This window comes from Camelus ferus, chromosome 13, assembly GCF_009834535.1.
Source record: "Camelus ferus isolate YT-003-E chromosome 13, BCGSAC_Cfer_1.0, whole genome shotgun sequence".
Lineage (NCBI taxonomy): Eukaryota > Metazoa > Chordata > Mammalia > Artiodactyla > Camelidae > Camelus > Camelus ferus.
Window position 1 is genome coordinate 50,983,924 of NC_045708.1, and position 24,618 is coordinate 51,008,541.

Below are 24,618 nucleotides of genomic sequence, written 5' to 3' on the forward strand. Positions count from 1 at the left end.
ATTTTAATATTTAATATATTTTTAAGTTATTTTCTTAGTGGTTGCCCTGGTGATTACAATTAACATCTCAATTTAAAAAGCACTGAACGCTTATCAGAATTCTAGTTTGCTTTTGGAATACATCTCATGATATGCTTCTCTAAAAAAAGGTTCTATCCTTTTATAAGGTTGAGATTTGTTTTATACTCTCTCCCATATCATAAAACACCTTAATGTTAAAGACAAATCGTGTAGCAAAGAAATTCTTGAGTTTGTTGAAATCCAAAATTAAAAATATTTGATACCATTTGTTGGATAGGTACTATGTGCCAGGCACTATGTTGGGTACTTAACATCTCCCTTGAACCATTCAAAATCAAGCCTAGTACTATTTCCTATTACATCATTGAAATAATAACTCACAACCAGCCACAATTATAAAGAATGTTTAGGTCTCTTCTACATTTCACATCACCTTAGCCATCACATCTAGGCTTTTAAAAATATATTCAATTCTCTTTCAGCCATAATGTATATTTTTTGCTTATTGGATTACTTGATCAGTAATAATTCCATTAAAAATGCACTATTCATGTAATTCCCTAACAGTTAACAATGTTTCTTCTTTTAGTCTGATAGATCCTTTGATCCTGAATTCTTAATCCTATGGCCCAATGCAAAGGTTGCTCTTGTAGATGGGAGATACCCCTTTGTTCACCTTCTGGAAGGAGATGAATATATGTATATGGATGAATCCAAGTTAAAGAAAGCTGAGAAATAGTGAGTTCTGAGATTTTTGCTGCTAGCTTCTTAAACAAATTTAATCATACATCTAATATAATATTATGAATATATTAGAACAAGAAATGTCCACAGACTAATCACAGAAATACTGGATATGATTCTTTCATCTTTCTTCTTTTTTCTTGTTCTTAAATAAGTAAAGCTGTTTAATGTAACTTTAATATAAAAACTGATATAAAATTATTTGTTTTGAAGATGAATTTATGAAATTATTTGAATCACAGGCTTCCAGATTAGGTCTTATGACATTAGAGCTTTGACCTACTAAGTTCAAAATGAGAGTCTTGAACAGAGGTTCCCTAACTTCCTTGGTTCACAAAGCCTTTAGTGTCTGAGTAATTTTTTATGACACTTCAAAAGAAATACATAGCACTTCTGTTTATTACATAGTTAAGTCCAAGTGACAAAATATATATCTTTGTTCTAATAGTCTAGTACATTTTGGACACTGCAGGACTTCTCAAACTTTGGAATTAGATTGGACACAGCCATTATCATTTTGCATTCCACATTAATTTTTTGTATAGTACTTTTATTTTCACAGCAACCAATGAAAAATTAGTCTTTTAGGATGCTATCAAAAAGAATGTAATGATCTAATGTTGAAATTGTGAACTACCTCAAGGTAGTAGTTCACAATGCCCAACAGATATAGATGGTATTTGGAATCAGATCCCCATTCTGTGCGGAAAGTTGGCCAAGTTTTTTTAACTTTATCAAGATTCACTTTCCTCAACTGCAAAACAGGATCATTGAATCTAATCATTGTAGAGTTCTTTAGAGGCCAATTAGTGGAATCCCTTGAATAATATATATTTGGTCACCATTATTCAAGGAGCATTTAGTCCACCAATCAATAGTAAGAGTTACTGAACAGTCAAAGATTTTATTTGCATCCAGACTTGATGACTAAGTAGTATGATAATGGTTGTATTTGAAATAAGTTTTAAATCAGTAGAAATATTTCAGAAAGTATCAGAAATCAAATTTTTAGTGGAGGAACTGATGGGTTTAGATTTCAGTTTTGCTCCTCATTAGAAAAGTAACTTTGACTTCTCTTTCTTTACCTCTGAAATGGTGGAGATGGTATCATGACGGGTATAGTATTATGAGTAACTTCTACTCTTCTGTAAAAGTAAAAGGCACTCAATGAGTGTAAGTTTTCTTTCTTCCTGTCTTTCAGGGCTTGTTTTGCCATTGAGACTGAACTGTACCAGATTTGGTGTTCCTTGGGGAATTCCTTAGGGGATCTTTTCTCTGTAAACCTAAACACTGATCATTCTTATCAGGTTTACAGAAGAAAGCACTGAATTTTATTCTTCAGGCAGACTGTGAAATGATGGAATAATATTGCCACAGAATTCTCATAAAGTAGCTGCCTTTGCTGTCTGTTGATCTTTTCTGGTTTATACCATAGTACAGAGACTCTGTCTGGATTGCCTGCATGAGGCAGTTATTAGTTATTAATTATTTTTTGACATTGTCAAAGGTTTTATTATCCTTTCTCCTTAGATATGACGAATATGTTTTCCCCAAATGGAAAAAAAAGTTGACTCCAAACAACTTATTTTAAAAATAACTACTTATTAATGGGTTTATTTGTCTTTATTCAGTAGAAAATTTCTCTTAAAGTAGATTTATTTGTTTATAGATGGGACATGATTTTCTAGATCCCCCAAATGATAACTCTGTTTCTTAGAAACCAAGTTCTTTAATTTTTTCAATCTGAATTTCCAAGTTAATCCTTCTTGCTTGACTTAAATCCCTCTTATTCTAATTTAAATTTTTAAAGCTCATATTCCATCTTTGCTCTTGAAAAGCAGCTCCTAAGCCTTCTTGGTATAATAATAGCAATGATTATACAGACAGTTCCAATTTTGGTGGAATGGTGTTGACAGAATGCTATTTTAGTCAGATCTGCCTCTCTCCCTTCTTAACATTGTGGTGGTCTTCACAGAGCACAGGGCTCAAAATGGGATCCTGCAACAGCAGGAGAACCAGGCACACTGAATTGCCAGACTTGCTTATGAAAAATTAATGGGAAGAAGGCAGGGAGTGATTGGCAAGTGTAGGAAGTAAAAGTTTTAGGAATTCTCTTAAATTTCAAGACTTAAATAAGTATAAAATTTAGTAATTATTCAGTAATTTATTTTCCATTTTAAAAAGACATGTATAAATAGCCTTCTTTGTGAAATTATGTTCATGTGCCATGTCTAGAGACAAAAAACAACAGACTGATGTTTATCTATAGTCACATGTTCCATGTTATTTTCTGGCATTTTTCTTTTTTCTTTTCAGAATATCTAGTTCTATCTAGAAATTAGCCACAAAGAAACAACAATAATGTTAAAAATCCACGGGGGAGAACATGATGGAAAAGAACAGTAGCTAAGCTTAGATGAGCTCTGTATGATTTTACTTTATAATTTCCACTTTTCTATAATTTTATGTTTTCCTTGAAAAGTATGTCTTAATGAGTATTTATAATTTTAAAAAATGAGTTTACACTTTATCTAAAGAAATCAAATGTATCAACTACCCTAGTCAGTCTGTTCTTTCAAGCTATTTTTACTTAGTCAAACACAGTGCCAATCATCTTAAATACAATGATATGTAATGCTTTTGAGCATAAAATAGATACCAGGAGTAAGATATAGAGTAAAAACTTTTGTCAATCTCCAGTTTTTGGCAATATCAAAATGTAGCTTGAAGAGAAAAATTTTAAAAACAAAAGTGCTTAAAATATATTAATATCTGAATATTAATGACAATGTTTTCTCTTTTTTCACTTTCTCTTTCTCTTCAGTCAGGTGATTACACAGTTCTTAAATATAATTAAACAGAAGAAACAGCAAAGCATAACCCCCCTACATTATTATCCAATAATCTGATTTTCAGTAGAAACTATATTTGTAAGTATTTTATGCTCAATTTTTCAAAAAATTACAGTCACTACTATATGTAATTGCTTTGATATTATGTAAGCTTTTAATAGGTAACTTAATTTCTGAGATGTTAGTTGGTTGAGAGCTCTCAGTGGATTAGAGATAGGTTTCCTCATTGTAAAATCAAAAATAGTAGCAATTGCTTAGATTAAATGGAAATGTTAAAGTTCATAAAACTTTAGAATCTTGGAACAATTATATATATATATGCACAGAACTACAAGATTACTCTTAGGTGATAGTCCCTGGCTTGAGAAAAAAATTTGGTTTGACATTTAGTAATTAAGCCTTTTCGTAAGATACTGCATTGACTCAGCAAAGCCACATAAATATCAGGTGTAGAGGACTTTGGCTTTTAAATGTTAAAAAATAACTGGAGCAGATAGGTATCTAAAATACAGTTTTATAATAGGAATAAAAAAGTTTAATAAATCCACATCATTTTCTATTTGATTGTAAATATATAGAGTTTTTTTTTTGTTATGATATGCCTGTCTCACAAAGAAAGTAAGATTATCTAAATATGTACTTTTTTTTTTTAAGGAATTGCTTACTCAACTCTGTGCTTTCTGTAAAACACTATGAAATTGTGTGCATCTGCAAGTTAAAACCCTTACATATTAGTGGGCTAAAACTGAACAGAATTTGATTGCAGACCTGACTTGTTTTTCTGGGCTTTGTCACCAGAAACATATAGAATGTAGAAACACTAGAATGTGCTCAGGATTTTTTGAATAGTCCATGAAAGGTGACAGGGATGTTAATCTCCACTTCAGCCCTGGCAACTTCACTCAGGTCCTTGGCATTCAGAATCAGGAGATAAGCGGGCTTTTGTCCTGCCCCAGGGCTCACCACCACACTCAGAACTACACCTGTTAAGCAGAAGTTAATAAATAAAGAAAAAAAAAGAAAGAAAGAAAGAAAGAAAAGTCCAGAGAAATAGATTGTCATTGAAATAATATAAGAAGTGTTACATTGACAAATAAAGAGAACCATATGACTTGATATCTTGTTCTGACTCTTCCACCACCTGGCTATGTGACCACCCTGAAACGGTCTTTTAAACTCTTCATGTCCCCTAGACTGCAAGCTCTAAGAAGGAAGTGACCATATCTGTCTTGCCCACTGTTGTATCCCAATAGCCTACTATAATGATTAGAACATAGTAAGTATTCATTAAATTCTTACTGAATGACTGGATCTTTTTAGCTATATTATAAGATTTAATGTCTACTCTACCTACTGCAAAAAAATTTTGTGACAATCAAGTGAAAATATATATTAAAATACTTTGGAAACAGTAAGGTATACTATTTCTATAATTGCCAAGACCTAGCTTACTTCCTTCAAACAAAATAACAACTCTTGCAGTTTTGACTGGATGGGCTGTATGTGTAAAATCACTGGCATAAAATGGGTCTGCCATTCTTTATTTTACTCATTTCTCTGTGGTTTTGCATATTTCACTCCCAGAGAGTATGACCCACCTCCTTGTCCCAGCTAATCAATAATTCACTAAGACTGATGCTTTATAACCGAGTTGCTGTTGCTCTGGATCCTTTTCTAGCCCCAGCTTACTGAAAGAGAAAACCAAAGCCAGAACCACAAAGCCTCCTTCTCATTCTCTTGGATCTGTTAGAATACTCAATTTCCCTCCTTAGAACTCTATCCCCTTGCAGAACTGTATCCAGGGCAGGAAAGGCAAAACCTTAGAATTCATGCTGCTCCTTCTTCCTCCCCTTCTCCCTCATCTATAGCAGACATCGATGTTTCATCATGGCACCAGATGGTGCTTCAGCATTTTTTCAATATTAATCAATGAAAGTTGGCCACAAGGTAAAACTTATTTTCAAATAAGTTTAAATTCTTTAGTGCTGTCCCACTGAATAGTATAAAGCATTATTTCTAAACTTTAGGGATTAATCAACATAACTCTTTAGTGAACTAACTATATGAACTCCAATAGAAAGAGAGTGTTCAGACACATCTATTACTATCATTACCATCATCTTCTTCCAGGGCATCTGGGTGAGAAACAAAGATAGGTTCTGAGGGGTATGAATCAGGCTCTTGCCACACCCAAGTTTCTTTAGTTTTGACATTCAGCTTACAGAGCTGCTTGTAAGAAAGAAAAATCAATCAATCAGTCAGTCAGTCAATATCCTTTACTTGACTAGCATATGACTTAAAGTACTATTTGAATATTAGGAAGATGGATTAATTACCCTGTCTGGAACAAAGTGATTCAAGCCAAGTCCATATGCATATGTGTAAGGTTTCCCACCATACTTCTGGTAATTTATTTGAGGAAATTCAAATGCTACAAAATAGAGCACATGCTTAGGAAAACTTAGTTAATCTCTCTGAATGGAACATTTTGTTCTCTCTCATGTGAGGTTTTTCCTAAAGCATCTCACCTTGGCGAGGCCCTGAAAAGAGAACCTCAGGTTCCAGCCAGATGGTCTCGTCACTGCACAGAATTGCAGTGGCAGTTGTGTTGGGGAGTGTGACTAAATTCTTGCCTGTGTCAGCCTAAGAAAGAGGGTAACAGAAACCTCAGTGAGCAGGGAAGAAAAATCAAGCAGCCATAAATTCTGTCTTCCCAAGTTTTGTCTCCTGAGTTCTTCACTTCCTAAGTCAACACGTAGGGATAAGTAGTGCAGAAAACTCTAGAAGGATGAGCCCAGGAACATGACTGGGAAAGCCGTCCGTGTCCACGTCAGTTGCTGGCTGTGTATCACCAGGAAATCATATCACTGGGCCCTCAGTCTTCTCACATGTGAAATGAGACTGTCCTCAAAGAAAACTTCGGGTTCTGAGGATGGGGCTCTGGAGAAAAACAGTATTTTTCTGCAGAACAACAAGGACTTCAGCCTCTAGGGATCCATACAGTGTTGATCTCCTTTATAGCTAGGATATATTTTGATGTTATTTGAAAAAAAATCATAAATTTACATTGTCAAAAAAAAAGAAAAAAGAAAAAACTACTGGACCAGACATTTTATAAGACCTCTTGTCATCCGTACTGCCCCCATGTGATTTTTCAGATTATTTTATGAAAGGAATGGATATCATGAGCTCTTTCAAAGAACATATTCATTTAGTAATACCTGCATCAAATATTTGAGTACTGTTTTGTGCTAGACTCTATTCTAGGCATTTGGGATATTTCAGAGAACAGAGTTCCTGTCCTCATGAAGTTTACATTCTAGTTTGGGGACAAAAACAATACATAAAATTAATAGACAAAGTGTTTGGTGCATCATGAATGTGGAGAGAAAAAATAAAGCAGAGTAGGGGGGTTAAGAAGTATGAAGGGTAGGTGAGTAATCATTTTAGTAGGTGGTCAGGGTGGGCCTCATTGAAAAGGTGACATATGGGATAAAACTTGTAGGAGATGAGGAAGCTAGCAATGCAGATATCTGGGGAAGAGCACTTGAGCAGAGAGAACAAACTGTAATGGCCTGAGGTAGGAGTATGCCAAAGGTGCCCGAAGAGCATTAAAGAGACCAGTGGGCTGCACTGACTGAGCACCGGGGAGAAGAGCAAGAGAGGAGGACAGATTGCAGAGACCCTTACAGGTCATGGTGAAGGCTTGTTTTTTTTTTCTGTGGGTGAGAGATGGGAAGCCATTGGAGGGTTCTGAAGCAGAGGAGTGGAATGTTATGATCTATTTTTAAAAGAATCACTGACTGCTTTGTTGAGATCATCTTTGGGAGTAGGGGAGATGCAAGAATGAAATCAGGGAAACCAGTTGGTCTTGTTGTAGTCCAGTCAAAAGAAAACAATGGTTCAGACTAGGCTAGAAGCATTGAAGTCAGAGAGAAGTGGAAGGTAAAGCCAAGAGGATTTCTGGATAGACAGGATATGGGATGCGGAAGAGGCAAGAAATTAGGAGAGGAGTCTTAGGTGTTTGGGCTGAACAATTAAAAGTTGGAGTTGTCACAACAAAGACAGGGGTTACTGAAGGTGGGGTACATTTTTTTTGGTAGAGGAACAGGAAAAGTTTAGGTTTTGTTTTAATAAGCTTGAGATGTCTATTGAACATCAAAATACAGACATGGCATTGACAGTGGCATATAAGAACCTTGAGTTGGGAGGAAAGTTGGAAATGTAAGTGAAGGCTGCTTTAAAGCAAGAGTTTTTACAAAGGGAGTGAATGAACAAGTAGAAGCTAGAACGAAGGGCTGAGTTCTGGTGCCCTCCAACATTAAGGGGTCTCCAAGAGAGGACTGAGGGAATAATAGCTGGTGGGGCAAGAGGAGTCAAGAGAAGGATTTTATAAGAGGGTAAACCAATAGCGTGATATGAGTGATCTAATGAAAATGGGAGGAGAGTGACAATATATGAGGCAGTGGGAGAGAACTGCATATGAGAGAGGGGGAGAACTGTCCCTTGAGTGGGTGAGGGACAACAGGAAAGACTAGTTATGAATAGGATGATGGGTCATTCAGTTTGAGTACAGACGCTGGTGGGTGGGTAGATGTGGTGACAGGAGTCTACATTCTTTTCTGATTTCTTTCATTTGTTTCAGTGAAATAGGAAGCAGAGCCATCAGCTGAGTATAAATGTGTAGGTGGGAGGTGTTAGAAGTTTAAAGAGAGGAGGGTGTGAAAGATTTAATTAGGAAAATGAAGCTGGGAAATGCAGCAAGGGGGTTGGTGGTCATGAATTTAAAAGTGGGCCAATTAACACAATTGTGTGTTTTTAGCACTTAATTTCAGCCTTAGAGGTACAAGCATGTAGTGGGTGGAGAGTTGAACTTAATTAGGATTGTGATTTTGACCAATGAGTTCTACAAAGAAAGAAAGACAAAAGAGAAATGAGGACCTATTCAAGGGGGTGATTACAATTATTGATCATGAAACTTTAATTGAATCAGGAGGGATGGTAAATCCTCAAGAGAGTGAGGGGTGGTGAGAAGGCAGTAGGTTCAATAGATTGGAGGTTCCTGGGGGGAACTGCAATAGGGTAGGTGATCTGGAAAGGTAAGCAGTAGTAGTCAGAACATGTCATGTATGAAACTAAGGTTATAGTAGAAGCACAGCCAAGGGTACTAGCAAGGTCAGTTGTGTGACTGGGTGGGGGAGTGAGTGGCTGAGATAGAATGGAAGACAGAATCAGTGGAAAAGGTCAAGGAACTGAGAGACCAGGCTGTTGGAATAATCACCTAGGATGTACACACTGAAATCGCTAAGAGTCAGGAGCAGATCAGGGGAGTGTGGTGTTGAGTCAGAAGGGAGACGGAGGGTGATTAGTAGGTGACAACGATAATGAGGGGTGTGTATATGTATACATACCACTTGGCTATATAATTAGCTGAAATGAGACTTAAAATTGGAAGATTTTAAGGGTGGGTGGAAGAAACAATGGTCTGGAAGCAACAAAGTGGAATAAAGAGGATACCTGCCCCACCCCGAGGCCCAGCAGTACAAGGGCTGTAGGAGGAGAAACTGCCTGGAAATTGTTGCCAAAGAGACCAGTGTCCTTGAGAGAGTGTCAGATTTTGGTAAAAGAAAGAAGGTGCAGGGAACATTCTGAGCAGAGGGTAGAGGGAATTTTTCTGGTGATGTACTATGAAGTTAGAGGAAATCATGAACGATTTGCAGGATTGGGAAAGGATGGGAGGAGGCGAGGAGCAAAGAAAGGAATGACTTTTTGTGAGATGCTGTGTGTATGGATACATATGTGTTGTATATGCATGCAATACGTTCAAATGTCGATGTCGAACATGTTACCAATGTGACTGTAACTGTAATGATTTTACCCTGTTCTGTCTTATATTTTATCTATTATTAAATTAGGTTTTTTATGTAAGAAATCTGTAACGTTATCTTCGCTTTCCTTCACAAACTAGTTCCCCCTTTTCACTCTCACTCCTCACTATTTTTTTAAACAGATCCATTTCTCCCCTGACCCAGCAATCTCACTTCTGAGAGTCTATCCTATTGATATATCTGCATATATATAAAATAACATACAAGATCTGTTTATTCCACCTGTAGGAACTTTTGTCTTTCTTTTCCTACTACCACTACATTTTTCTCTCACCTGAGTGATTTTAATCGTTACCTACCCAGGTCCCTAGCTCCCTCCTTTCCTCGCTTCCAATACTACTTACATACAACACAGCCTTATTTTAGAAAATCAAAGCTGAAAATGGCCTTAGTTATTATTTAGTTCAATTTATTCAGGTTTCAGAGCAGGCAACTGGATTTTAGAGTAACCTGCTCACTGAGTGACTTGCTCGGAGAAGACAGACATTTAGTAGTAGAGACAACTGTAAGAGTCAGTACACTTGATACCCATTCCACTAGCTCTGAATATGGTTTTCTTCTGTTCAGAAACCTTAACTGTCTTCCCATCACCTGCCAAATAGAGTACAAACCTCTTAGCTTGGTCTGAAAGCCTTAAAAGTTTACCTACCTACTTTCTTTTAAAGCCTTTCCCCCCATTTATTCCTCTGCTTTTGCTTAGTCTAATCGGTTGGATTGTAATCAGTTCCCTCTGTTTTTCTGGCCTTCCCCACTTCTCTATCTTTCCTTAAACTATTCCTATTGTCTTCCATTGATCTGCTTCAATTCCATCCCTTCTGCCAAAATATTGCAAATGACTGTGTTACATAAATCTCTCCAAACAAGTATGACTGTCCCATTCTCTTAATAGCCAAAGCAATTTATATCCCTCTCACAGTACTCATGCTGACATGCGTTATCATCACTGAATCTCCTTCCTTCTCCCTACCACACTAGGTAATGACTTTCATTCTACTGATGTACCCACTGAAGCAACTAGTATGATGCCATGTTATAGTGGTTAATTAATAACTATTGGAAGAAACAGAAGACACAGTCTAGGGTAACATTCGACATTCTCCATCATCACTGAAGTTCTGCATTCTATAACTGGGTAGTCTTTCTTCAGGCAGTGATGACTATACTTTAAAAGAAACCTTCCTTTTTCTCCTTTCTGGAATGTGGAGAGAGGGAGGCAAGGGACATGTGAATTAAATGATCTTATTTTATTTCTGTAATTTAAAGATGACTGTGATTTAACCATTACTAGTAAAACAAGAGTTTACTAAAATCAACTGACTCATCATTTGGTATTTTATGGGCATTCAACTACACACCAGAGATGTGCTCCCTAAGGGGAAAGTAAGGGGGTTTAAGATATCCAGACCACCGATCGCTCACCACAATTTCCCTTTAGAGCTCCAGATCCATGTATACTAGCTGCCTATTGAACATTTCTGCTGAAATGACCAGTGGGTACCTTAAACTCAACATGTATACAATAAATCTTACTCCTTTTCCTGAAAACTAACGCCTTCTACTCCTGTTTCAAACGCAATTAATTGTACCATCACCCACTCAACCACTCAAAGCAGAAATCTGGAGGTAGTTCAGAAATCCTTCCTCTCCATTACCCCTTCACATGCAGTTAGACACCAGCTCCTGCTGATTCTACCTCCTAAATATTTCTCAACTTCATACCTTCCTTTATTCCTCTGTTTCCACTTTCTTAATTCAGATTAATCTTCTTTTACTTGCCCTATTGCATTAGTCCTCTGGTACAGCGTCTAACTTCTAGACTCCTCACTTTTCAAATTATCCTCCGTGATCCCAGAGTGAACTTTCTGAAATTCAGATCCAATCATATCACACATACTCCACCCCCTATACACACACTTAAAATACTTCAGTGGTGCCCTATTATTTACATAACCTCCAAAGGCTTATAAAGCTCCATACAATATCATTCTAACCTATGTTTCCAGTCCCTCTGCCCAATGCCCATCCCCCATATGCTCCTAATGTACTAGCCTCAGCAATTACTTTACATTTCCATAGTAAGTTTTGCTTTTTTTAACTCCTCCCTGCCTTTGTAGAAGCGCATTTACCTAATTATAATGCCCCACGTCAATCTTCTCCTTTCTCATTCTAGAGTTTACAAGCTTGCTTAAGAGCAGTAGTGTCTAGTTCTAAATTGGGTTTATTTTCCACTGTATCTAATCTAAGCCTTGGGTACAATGTTTTACATTCCATGTAGTTGCCTCAACTACTTTTGTGTGTGTATATATATATATATCTCATATATACATAAATAAGAATGTATGTTCATGTATCTACTATAAAAATTATTATTTTTAAAATTTTGACTGGCATTTTTATCACACTAAAAACTCCTGATATTACTCTGGTATTTTAAAAAGACACTCACTGAATGGAGGGAAGAAAAAGTAGAAATAAAGAGATGACTGTAGAAGACTGTTGATAATGTTTATCCTCTAGTGATATTTTCAGAGTTAGTAGAAACCAGAATAACAGACTGATTTCCCTACAAGGGCACTTTCTGATTCTCCAGTTCTCTATACTTTCAAGCTATTTAAATTAAATTATTTATATTATTGATAAGGATCCCAAGAATCAGTAGTCTGTGTTATCTGAGAAAGCATATTTTAGAAAGATTTTGTAAATAAAAGAACAGCAGATTTAGAGACAAAACCTGGCTTTCATTCTGGCTCTGCACAGTTGGATATTGCTAAGTCATGTCACTCTTCTGAGCTGCAGTTTCTTCATTTGTAAAATGAGGGGAGTTGAATTAGTTAATTTTTAAAGTTCCTTCCAGCTGTGAAATTTCAAGACTTTATGTATAAACATACAGCAGGAGAAAAACTCCTGAGAGAGATTAAACATTCCGATTATATCTGAAATCTCTGTAGAGGGCAGTTACCTTGTCAATATTCAACGGAAGTACGTATCTCCTAACTTCAGGTTGGGGAGCTTTTCTGGCATTTTTTTTCACCTCTTCCCAGTTCTCACGTAAATTGGCTAAATATAAGTAATTATAAACAAATTCAAATCTGCAAAAATAAGAAGTCAAACATGAGGACAATTACAAATACTCTTAGAGACATGATTCATGCCTTTTAAAAGCACAAGTGCTTGCCTGTTCTTTAGTCGCTAACCCAGAAAACTAATGACGGAGGTATATTGGAGCCACTTCTCCTGCCTACGCTGGGTAGAGAAAAGAATCCTGCCTCATGGATATGTTTATACAACAGCTGCCTTTGATACTTTCTGTTCTGATTCCCCACCACTATTCTGTCTGTGTCTTTAGGGGATACTGTCTTCTTAGTGACTTGCTGTTCTGAAGAAAGCATGCCTCTTTTTCCCAAACCCAGAGTGGGTGGACTTCAAGTCCCTCCAAGGGATCTTGTCAAGTTTGAGTTGAAGTTAAGTTTCAATTCATTCATCAAGTCACAGACCTTTTATTTTCAGGTCTGGTTCATGGACTTGATCAGTTTTCTATCATTAGCCGTGGTTTTGATGTTCAGTTTGTGAGTGTTTCTGATTATCTAAACTCCCTACTGCTTTTTCAGTTATATTTTGTGACTTAAGCATCCTTCTTGCTTTTTTAGATGTAATTCATATTAAGTATTGAGGGCAGCATCTCTTGACAAACCCCTATTTTCCAGGAGCAACTTGAGATGTAACATTTATCCCATGTTCTTTCTTACCCTTTCCAGCAACAGAGATCCACAATCAGGAACTCATTATCTTCATAGGTATTGATGTGATGGAAGAGGTTGAAAGGAGAGGTCCTGTACTTATTATTGAGATATTTTTTTCTTTTTTTGTCAGCAATATGAAGCCAAACCTTGAAAAATGAGGAGAATATTTGGATGCATTTAAAAGGGAAAAGAGTGTGCATGATGAAACACATCTTCAGAACCAGAAACCTGACAAAAAAAAATGTATGGCTTACCCCCATGGTTTCATTGGACTCAAAACAATCCATGTAGTTGGCTCCCCAAAGACTCCATGAAGAGAGGAATTTGAACAGGTTAATTTTGACTGGTGTCTCCACAAAAACAATGTAGTTGGGAGTCAAACCAAAACTGTTCAGAAACAGAAATAAACTTGTGAATAAGAAGGGCTGATTCTCAAACCACAGAGAAATATGTACACATGAGGTATGCTCAGTTATATGAATCAACAGTGCCTACATGAAATTAATTACATTTAAATTTAGGTTTCTGCAAGAAAGTGTCATGATCAGGATTGGTATCAAGGTAGGCAAAGCAGATCTTTAAACTTGAGTTTTCCTGAAGATTCATAGCAGGCCTTCAAGTTACCTATGGACGTAAGATGGCTTGAATCGGTCACTGCAGGGGAATTGTACAACGATCTCTGACTTGCTTATTGGATCTTCCTTGTCTGAAATAAAGTGGTTTTAAAAGGCTGTGGAACAGCCTCTTTTTTTTAATACAAAGCATTTAGAACAGCTTATGCAAGCAAAGAAATACATTTTCAGATCTTGATTTTTTTTTTAAAGAGTTTATTTCCATTTTCTCAGTCACTGGCATTTCTTAGAGAAATTTCACGTGGAGCTGCAATCACCCAGGAAAATCCAAATAGCAGCAGATTTGGAAAAGTGTACTCAAATAGTGTGTGGCGGGCAGAGTACAGTGAAGTCATGTCTTAGAACTGGAGGTGGGTTCTAAGTCAGGGGAATAAGGCAAAATTTTAGAATGGTCAGAATGCCTTTTACAACCTCTTAAGTTCCCTATAAAGTATAGTGTTTGTGGGTTTATGTCAATAGCCCTGTACAATATTTCTTAAGCACATTAGAGTTTATTTACTACTAAGACAGTGTCTTTAAACTTTAGTGTGCATCAAACAACCTCAAGAGCTTCTGAAAATGCTGATGGTGGGCCCACCCCCAAAATGATTCATTCAGTCGACCTCAGGTGGGGCTCAAGATTTGTATTTCTAACAGGTTCCCAGGTGATGCTGCTGGTCCAGAGACTATACTTTGAGAATTATACTAAGCAATACTAAACAAAAATCCACATATATTCAAATACTGCTATTATCAAGATCATTATCAAATTTCTGGCAATCAATGGAGGATGAATGGAGAATTCTAGAGTACTCGCTTCTGTTTTAATATTCTTTAATAGATTTTGTTTGTAGTTTTGGGAATTAGATATACACAAAATATAGTACACTCATATATGTGTATATATGCTATTATACATACGCATATATTTGTTGAAAATCTGAATTTTGCCTGGCATATGGATAAATGCTCAATAAATATTTGCTGGATTTGAATCTAAATCTTATATGATCAAAGCCACATATACACTACATCTTTGAAACATTGCAGACTAGAACATGGCCAATTGCTTTCTGTATTTTCAAGTTGTCATTTCCTTCTAAGTTGCCCTTGGGCATTGGTTCCCTGGTAGGCTAAAGGTGAGGGCAGTTGTCCTAAAATCTGAGAGTAATTTAACTGTCCATATAGTGCTATCTGGATATTTCTGATCTGACATCCTGTATTTCTAGTAACTTTCTCACAATATAGATACTTGTTTTAAGAAGAGTCAAAGTGGTAAACTGACCTGCTTGTAGTGGAGGAATCTTTACAATATTGTAGGCAATTGAAAAATTTTTCCCAAAGCAATTACCAATGTTATAAACAGTTCCATCATTTTCAATGTGGGGGTGAGCAGTGGCTCCATTGACCGACACATAGTTGCAAAGATCAACCTATGGAAAGAGAGCAGATGTCATCCATGTTAAGAAAAAGACTGTTATTACACCCTTGGTCCCTAGGTCTGACCTCATCGTTCCATGTACACCCTCACCCTAAGGGCACTTCCTTTTTCTTTCTATCTCTCTGGGTCCTACCCACTTTCAAGTTTGTTGAGATCCCATCTTTGGTGAAGAGCTCGCCTCTGACCCCCATGCTGACCCTTATGCCTCTGAAATCTTCAAGTTCTCCCTGACTGTACTCTTCAATGGATGTATACCATACACTGCTCTGGTTGGTTACTTTCCTTTTGTACATGCAGGTTGTCTTCAAAAAGTGATGAATCTGAATCTTGAGACTTCTTTACATTCCCCTTACTGAATTACGTTGAATGTATACTGATAGTCAATAATTTTCATTTTATAAAGATGGCAATTTTATATGGGACAAGATAAATATCAAATTCAGTGTCTTACATATAGTATGAATTTAGAACTGAAAGGAACTTCAGCATTCATCTAGTATAGAAAGTCTTATCTTAAATAGACTTCACGGTAACCATAAACTTCCTGGAATTAAAGGAAACTTTTGAAGAGAAGATTCAGTACTTTAATTCAATCTGGTTCTCATAAAAATTCAAATGCACAAATCTAGTGCAAACCCCTCAGATTACATAAGGAGAACTTGAAGTATCAGAGAGGTCAAGTGACTCATCTAAGGATGCAGAGCACTAGAATTTCTACCTGGAACCTGTTCAATAAAGATTTATTGAATGAATAATTGGTGGAGTATATATCTGTCTAACCAAAATTCTTTCTATTTGATTAGGAGAATTTGTTTTAAAGCACAGGGAATTTTTAGCACCCTCATTTAAATAATAGGCAAGACATTGATTAATTCAATCATTCATCAAGTACTCATTGAGCTTCTATCTGCCAGGCGCTGTGCCAGGGTCTGGGAAAACAGAGATGGTCCTCGCTTTCAAGAACTTTAGTCCAGATTTGTGCTGTCCAATATGGTAATCACATGGAGCAATTTAAATATAAGTTAATTATAATTAGAGAGAACTTCAAGTTCAGTTCCTCAGTCATGTTAGCTACATCTCAAGTGCTGAACAGCACTTGGACAAAGCAGATACAGAATATTTCCATCATCATAGAAAGATTGATTTGATAGCACTGCATTAGACCAATAAGCTGGTATACAGTGCAGTCAGTGCAAAGCAGTATCTGTAAAAAAAGGCCATCTAGCCCAGATTAGATTAGGCAGGCCTTCCCAAAGGTGATAACTCCAACTTATGCTTGAAAGACAAGTAAAAGCTAGCCAGATGGAGAAGGATGGCAGTGTGTTCCAGGGGGTGGAGACCCTAATGCAAAGGCATAGAATTGTGAAACAGTGAATACCGCTTGGGGATCACCAGTCATTCAGAGTAGCTGCAGTGAAAGGCACACACAGTGGAAGGAAATAAAAATAGTCCAGCCACAGAGGTCTGTGCTTTAACTTTATCTTGGAAACTATAGGTGCACTAGATGGAGTAACATATTTATACCTGTACTTTAGGAAAAAAAATTGTTTTTACTGAATTAAGGAAGCTGTATTTAAGGGAACCAGGCTGGAAGCAAAGGCACTTGTTAGGAGGCTATTTCAGTAATAGTAAACAAATGAAATCTCAAAATTTTAAAATAACATTTTTACACAAAGTCAGGGTATAATGGTGCTCACAATGGAAACCGACCCCTAATAAAGTCTATTCTGGCACCATACCATGAACTTCACACTTCCAGTTAAACTACCATGGCAATCTGATTCACTATCAAAGTGAAATGGATGGTTTAGAAACTCATCTTCAATACTTCTCTAAATGATCTACACACACAGTCATGTGTGATTACAAACATGCATCAAAACCAAGAAAGAGCCACTGAAGGTATGTTAAGCTAGTAAATAGTCTGCTGGGAATTATAAATCAGCTTGTGATGCTGAGACTCGATGTTGGCTCTGCTTTTCCTTTCTATTTCTACTACACTGAATTTCTAGTTCTGGTCTTCAATTCCACCTGGTCTCCTAGCTACCCCTTGTCTCTTTTGCCCTCTAATATAGTTTAAATATGTCTTCCAGATTAAATATCCTAAAGTACAGTTCTACTTACACTCCTACTCAGAACAAAAACTTTCAGTGGCTTCCCACCAGATAAACAACTTATTCCAAATTTTTGCCAATTATGCAAACTTTTAGTTTCGCCCTACCCCATGTCCCACTATTCCCCTTGACTTGGCATGCACCTTCATTGAGGAATACTACAAACCTAGCCAAATAAATTATTCATTATCATCCATTTTTCCACCTCTATACATTTGATCCTGGTACTCCTTCTGTCTGAAATGTTCTTTCTCTAAATTCAATGAAGTTGTGTTTTCCCTTTAACTTCTAACTCAAATTCAAGCCTTTTAGACCTTCCTTGATCTGTCCCACTTCACATCTCCCAATACTGCCAGAAGTAATCTTTCTTTGTACTTTTGTAGATTTTCATTACATTGTGTCCTATGAGTTTGCCTGTATTTGTATTTGTTAAGTAATGTATTTGTTTGATTTCTCCATCTAGATATTAAGCTTCCTGAAGATAAGAATAATACCTTGCAAATAGTTCTATTTAATAATATAATATAGATCTATTTTACTGAATGCTGCATTGAGACTAAAGTTCTCAGCAAAATTTGTCACTTTCTGAATTTGCTTATATTTTTCTCTACATCTTTTCCTTTAAAATATAGCTTTGATTTTAATAAGAAGTGTCTATAAGTAGGGGCAAATTGGTGCAATATACTTGCCTGGAACCATGAGTAGTAGGGTTTTCAATATTAACAGCTACAACTTTTTGAGCGCTCAGTCCTTGCCAGTTCCGTGCTAGCCAATGAAAACCATGAAGGCAGGGACCGTGTTGACTTACTCATTGATGTATCTCTTGCATCTAGCATAAGTTCTGGTACGTGAAAAAGACTCAATAAATATTTGTGTCACAAATAAATATGTTAGGCATTTTATATAGTTTTCCTCCACTCCATACAATAAACGTTTAAAATTTCACAGATGGAGAAACAAAGTTTGCCCTATGTCACACAGCTAGGAGCTGATGACAAAGCAGGGATTTGCAACCTAATCTACCTGGCTCTCATATTCTTCTAACCAAATCGCACAGTTGACTTAATTCTAAATTCTAAATTCCTAAGCGATATCCTCTGAGCACTGTGTCCTACCTGCTTAATTGTCTCCAAGGTCTCAGGATTAATCTTTGTAATGAAGTTGGTCTCTGTGCAGGCATAGTAATCTTCCCCCACTGGGTAGATATTAACAAGGGCATTGTCAGTAACCTCCACTCCTCGAAAGTAAGAAAAAAACCTGCAGAAGCAAATGGATTTTTCAGTCCAGTAACTTTCAAGCCATGAGAGGAAAAGGGCTAATGTAAAATGTCTTTAATAACATGCAGTTGGGTTTCAGTAACCTGGAAAATATATTCTTGCAGGGGTCTGGAAAAGCACAGGTGCCAAACTCTGTTATGACGATCCTTTTCTCAGTCATTGCTCGTACATAAGCATCAGTGCGGATGAACCTGAAGGACATTAGACATGGGACAGAGTCATAGACAGGGACAATGAATGCAGTACATGTGGAGTTTAGAACGGTCATTCCATGTGCCCTTATCAAGTTGGAATCATAAATCCATAACATGAAGAATGAAGAATCAGGTCACTTTCTTGGGATGACCAAGGGAGAAAGAGATAATGTGCCATGACCTTAAATTTATGTCTTATAAACTTCACAGTAACAGATGAGGAAATCAAGGCTCAGAGAAATTAAGTGATTGGCTTTTGTGGCTGAGCTGGGTTAGGACTCAAGTTTGCCAGAGCTGGAAAACATGCATGTTCCATATCACACCATGCAGCCCCATGGGTAGTCCAGATTGGACCTCAGATTTCCTATAGCCAAAACTCATCAACCTACACTGAGCAGGGAAATACGGAACATGGTGTGCTGAGTTATATTTCTTTCAATCTCCCTTGTGTCCCTGCTGAGTTTTCTTACATTTAAAATTTTATTTTGCTACTTTTAAAGAAAGGTATTTTTGAATCCAGTCTCTTGCACAGGCAGACCTCCTGAACCATATCCCAGACTAGATGGCGTATGTTGCCTAGGATTTCTCACGTGGAGAGCCAATTAAAATCTGATTTTGCACTTTCATGAAGAGGAAAAAGTACCAAAGTCTTTAGAAGGCATATAAAGGCTTTGTCTGACCTCCAAAATATGCTTTCATAGTGAAATTTTTGCTTGACTTGATCTGTTTCTCTTTTATTACAGTCCAACTTATCCTGACTACTTCAAGTCTCCATTTAGTTTTCCTTTTGATGTTTCTTCAGAATGCCTGAAATCTGTGGTGATCAACAAAGCCAGTAACAGGCTCTAATATTAAGGCATAAGACAAACTGCAGTGTTTATTGCAGTGTTAATGAAGCTTTCTAATGAAGTTGGAGTTCAAGCCTTTTAGCAACAATCCCCTGGTTTTAGAAAACAACTCTTTCTTGTATTATGATGACATATTTGGTCTTGCCCTCTTTGTGACACCTTTCCCTCCTTTCCATTGGCCTTTCTGATTATAAAAAAGGAAAGGAATCAAGACAGCCATAGTCTAATAATAATAAAAATAACTATTATTATTACTAAATGCTTCCTATGTGCTAGGCACTGTGTTCTCATATTCTCTTTTAATCCTTATAATGAACCCTGAAGGAAATTCTATTATTTATCTCATTTTATAGATGACAAAACCAAGAATTAGAGATTAACATCTTGCCAAAGTTCACTCACCTTGGCAAATGGTGTCTAGAGGATATAGGATTTGAAACCAGGCATGTCAGACCTCAAAGTCCTAGTTATTAGCTTTTTTATCACATAATTCAGCTCCAAGTCGTCCATGCAGGCTCACTGGCCCAGGATTCTGAGAGGAGGGGAGTGTAGAGTCTCCTCTTGGTTCAGGAGGTTGAAAAGCACATGGAGGGAGGAGCTAGGCTAGGCCCCACCCCTAGGAGGGGGAGTGGGACCTAGTGTTCTTTACCTTCTGTGGTATGTGACGTGTCCTTCTTTAAAGTCAAACTTGTGCAGGAGGGCTTGCCCATCAAACAGGTGGTAAAATGGCTCAGATCCAACTTCAAAGAGTCCTGGCCCACATCGAAGGAGACTGCCGGTGAGCCAGAGGGGGATCCTGCCTGTGATGAAGGCAAGACACAGAACCTTGCTTCTTACCCCTGCTCTTGGCTGGCTCACCCCTGGTAAAGAGCTGTGATTATATTAGCCGCCCAATTGGGCAGCCTATTCTTTATAAAGCTGGCAGTGATTTCCATTCCCAGCTCTCATGCAGGGTAGCTCTTAGGAAATGCCTGCTGACTGACTCTCCTTTCATTAGGAAACCAAATGGTGGGAAATGTGACAACACCTCAGAGTCTGGATAAAGGGTTGTAAGAGGACAGGGAAAAGCCTCCCGAGGGGAATGGGATTTTCCATCTAGCAGATTTCTCCAGATACCAATACATCTGCCTTTTTACCATCTAACTTTTAAGAGAAAATTGAAATTTCTTAATATATTTTGATGGAGTGAAGGGTAGGAGGGATGAATTAGAAGCAGGGATCAAGATACTAAAAATATGTATCTACAGAACAAACCATTTAAATGGAACAAGAAGAACACTGTTGGTTTTTGTTTGTTTGTTTCTTCGTTTATTTTTAAATCTCAAGCTATATTCCTTTCAGAGTATGGGCTATTGTCCAGATGAAGGTCAACCTACTGGAGCAGAGTGCAAAGGGCTGGGTATCAGAGGCCTGAATTCTGGTACAGAATTTTCCATGTGCCATCTCTGGGCCTCAGTGTCCTCATCCGCAAAATGAGGGTATACAAGAAAGCCTTAAGGCCTTTCAGTCTGAGCAGTTAGGTTTGTACCTTTTTATCCTTCAAAAAATGCAGTGTTTGGCAGTGTTTGCTTAATCCTTGGCATCCTTTTAAACAAATGTATTATTTCATACAGCTCATTTCAGTAGCCTACTTGATAAGGATTTATATTTCTGATAAAAACTTGAAAAGGAGGCATGGCTTAACTAAAAGGCACACCATTAATTTGATTGCTAGAACCTAGATTGTTAGCATCAGAATACAGTTGAGAAAGAGCATTTGGCTCACCCCTCCTATTCTGCACAAGAGGCAACTGGGAGGAAGGAGACCTGCCCGGCCTTTTGGTCCTTCCCATAACACCATGTCCAAACGAGGATGCTGTATGAATTATATGGTGACTTTGGATAATGATAATGGTAGCAACTATAACAACCATCACTTTGTGTCAAATACTGGGTAAATCTTTCTATTTACATTATCTCATTTCATCTTCACAACATCCCTATGAGGTATAATTTGGCTTATGGTAGGTAAACAAATTGAAGCTCAGAACGTTTAAGTAATTTGTTGAAAGAGTCAACAGATACTAAAATAATAGAGCTGCAATTAGCACCTACATCTGCCTAACTCCAGAACCAAAACTTCTAATATAATAAGCATGAAACCTACCGCTCTTTACTGTCATATTCCCAGATGCTTGTTACCATGCCCTCATTTATGCTGAAACTGATGGAATAGACATTTATAGGACATTTTTTACTATGTGCCAGGCACTAAGCTAGGACTGACAGTCTAAAAATGACAAAGGTATAGTTCGAGCTGTCCAGGAATTCCAGTTAGGTAGCATTTTCCTATATTTGAGAAATAAAGAAAAGAGGAAATGGGATCTTGATATAAAAAGCCCAAATCTCCAGATTCTTCTACTTGTAGCCCTCAGGTGGAGGCTGTGCTGAGAGATGCCAATGAATAAAGAGACAGAGAAGAGAGATTGCAACAAAAAAGAGGATGGCTTCAAGGTAGGTGAGACCAACCTGTAACATGAGCTGTGAGCGGCGAGGACAGTTCCTCCACAGTTTCGAACAGTTTCTTATAACCACCAGCAGGATGCTCGACTCTAAAATGGTGGAATAATGAGGAAGAAGGCCACGTGGAATCTCGGGAACTCCACAGAGACAGAGGCAGAGCTCCAGGAGAAAAGGTGCTCTCTGCTTAATGCATGAACACACTGCCAGTCTAGTCCAGGCTGGGAGCACGCAGTGTTTGGGGGAGGGGGTGGAAATTTATCAGGTTGGCAAGGGGGCCCAGGTCAGTGCTCCTCCTTTGATTACAGGGAAAATAACCTCCCCTTTTAATGTCACAGTGGACTTGCCCTCTACAATTTTCCCATATTTCTGAAGACAAGTCAATGAATCCCACTGTTACCATTTCTCTTCCTGTCTCCTTCCCACAGATAATTCTGCCCTGTCCCTACTCTCAGCTTACTGCATAGTTCATTTGCTCACCTCCAAAACAGTCTCATTCCTCTCCCTCCTATGAGTTGGGAGACCACAGCGTTTTGGGTCAGTACCTCATCCTTTGTTATTCAACCACATTGTACCATCATCTCTTCCCATCATCTCATTTCATCACCAATTTCCAAGAGCTATAATACTTTTTAAAAATAATCAGACCAGGAGATTCAGTTTTCATATTTTTGCTTATTTCCTGCCTCCTAATTTTGGCTCCATTTTATAACTTCTTAGAATGAGAGCTCTGACCAGACTGCCTAATTATGATAGTTATCTTTTATTAAGCACTTACTATCTGCCACATACCATAAAAAGAACTTCGCATGCTATTCATTCACTTAAATATCTCAACACCACCATGGGGTAAGTACTACTCATTCTATATATGGAAAAGCCTAGACTTCAAAAAGTTAAGTAATTTACCCAAAATCACACAGCTAAGAAATGGATGGGCAAGGAGTGGAACCCAGGTCTGCCTCATTGACACCCATATGCTCACTACTGCTTCCAAGTCCCATTCTAACCCACCCAAATCCCAGTGTAATTCAGACCTGAATTTTGGATATTTGCTTCAATATATAAATAGAAAGAAACTCCCCCCACCAAGACCATAAACAGGTCACCAATCCTCTTCAGGAGCTCTTGAAATAGCCCACTTACCATTAACCCACTAAAGCATTAAAAAAAATCTCCCAGAGATACTTACTGGATGGACATTTTCTCTCAGTGGAGGATTGAGAATTCTGGCACCAACTGCAGAATGAGGAAGCGAGTCCTCAGCCAGGGGCCTTTATATGCCTTCTAAATCCCCCTAAAAGGAGTTACGGCTTTGGGAACCCTTTCCCACCCTCCTCAGCTGAGAGAGGGGAACAGAAGTGGCTTTCAGCGCTCAGATCCTCCTGATGCTTGAGCATTAATTCAGGCTGGCCGTTCCCTTAATTGCTTTTTGGCTGTTTTCCAGAGACCTCAATCCTTCCCAAAGAGAATGAGAAGTGGATTAGAAAGAAAGGAGCTGTGTGGGAGTGGCTAGAATCAGGCCTGAGCTGATCCGGGTCACCCCACCGGAACCTGGCACCATTCTCTGGTGCCCACTTCGCTCTGCCACCTCTGTGTCTTCATCTTCTCCCTCATTCACTTACTCATTTAAAAAAAATCTATTTCACATCTCTTGCAACTGTGCAAGAGTACCAAGAAACAGGCTACTCAATGGAATTTTGTAAGTGCTATGGCTGGAGATGTATGGAGTGTTACGGAAGCAAACTGCAGTACCTCTAACCCTCTCTGGTCACCTTATTGACTCCATTCAGGGCCCAATTCCAACCAGGCAGAGGACTTCAGCAATGTCTTTTTGATTTGCTGCAATGAAGCCCTATTCATATCTCTGCTTGTGACTATGCTCTCCACCTCACCTTCCTTGTTCATTGGTATGCTTTTGCACTCAGAGAGCAAACAACACTTTTTCACTCATATTTCCATACTCCTTTACTAAGCTTCAGCTGTTTGTCAGCACAGACATGGTACCATCCAGAGGAATCCCTGGACACAGACAAGATACATACTATACCAGCTGACAGCTTAAACACTTTTTGAGAAACTCATTAAACCATTTAAAATTTAATAAGTGATAACCACTAAGGGAGGAGGGGCAAGACAGGGGTAGGAGATGAACTATTATTTATAAAATAAATAAGCTATAAGCATATATTGCACAGCACAGAGAAATGGTCAATATTTTATAATAACTATAAATGGAGTACAACCTTCAAAAACAATGAATCTCTATTTGTATACCTGAAACTTAAATAATATTTTAAACCAACATCTCAATTAAAAAATAATTGGTATCAAAAATTAAATAAAATTTAGTAAGTGGTTGTAACTACTCACTCTCAACATCTTCAAC

The 24,618-nt window shown here is 37.7% G+C and overlaps 1 protein-coding gene across 1 annotated transcript; it reads right to left on the reverse strand.

Moving 5' to 3' along the window:
- Positions 1–3,424: 3,424 nt before the first annotated feature.
- On the reverse strand, positions 3,425–23,594 carry RPE65 (retinoid isomerohydrolase RPE65). The gene is made up of 14 exons (XM_006191021.3): positions 23,422–23,594; positions 22,239–22,321; positions 20,380–20,530; positions 18,772–18,879; positions 18,527–18,668; positions 15,142–15,289; positions 13,870–13,951; positions 13,500–13,632; positions 13,252–13,391; positions 12,465–12,594; positions 6,146–6,260; positions 5,954–6,048; positions 5,732–5,843; positions 3,425–4,600 (listed from the first exon to the last, which is right to left on the reverse strand). The coding sequence occupies exons 1-14, from the start codon at positions 23,430–23,432 to the stop codon at positions 4,449–4,451; spliced, it is 1,602 nt and encodes a 533-aa protein (XP_006191083.1). The 5' UTR covers positions 23,433–23,594; the 3' UTR covers positions 3,425–4,448.
- Between the last annotated feature and the right edge of the window lie 1,024 nt (positions 23,595–24,618).

What these genes read in the sequence shown, in the direction of transcription:
- RPE65 (XM_006191021.3), bottom strand. An exon ending in GATCTCTGTTGCTGGAAAGG is followed by an intron (nt 12,595 to 13,251) that starts GTAAGAAAGAAC and finishes TTATTTTTGCAG; the next exon opens with ATTTGAATTTGTTTATAATT. An exon ending in ATCACTTTGTTCCAGACAGG is followed by an intron (nt 5,844 to 5,953) that starts GTAATTAATCCA and finishes TCTTACAAGCAG; the next exon opens with CTCTGTAAGCTGAATGTCAA.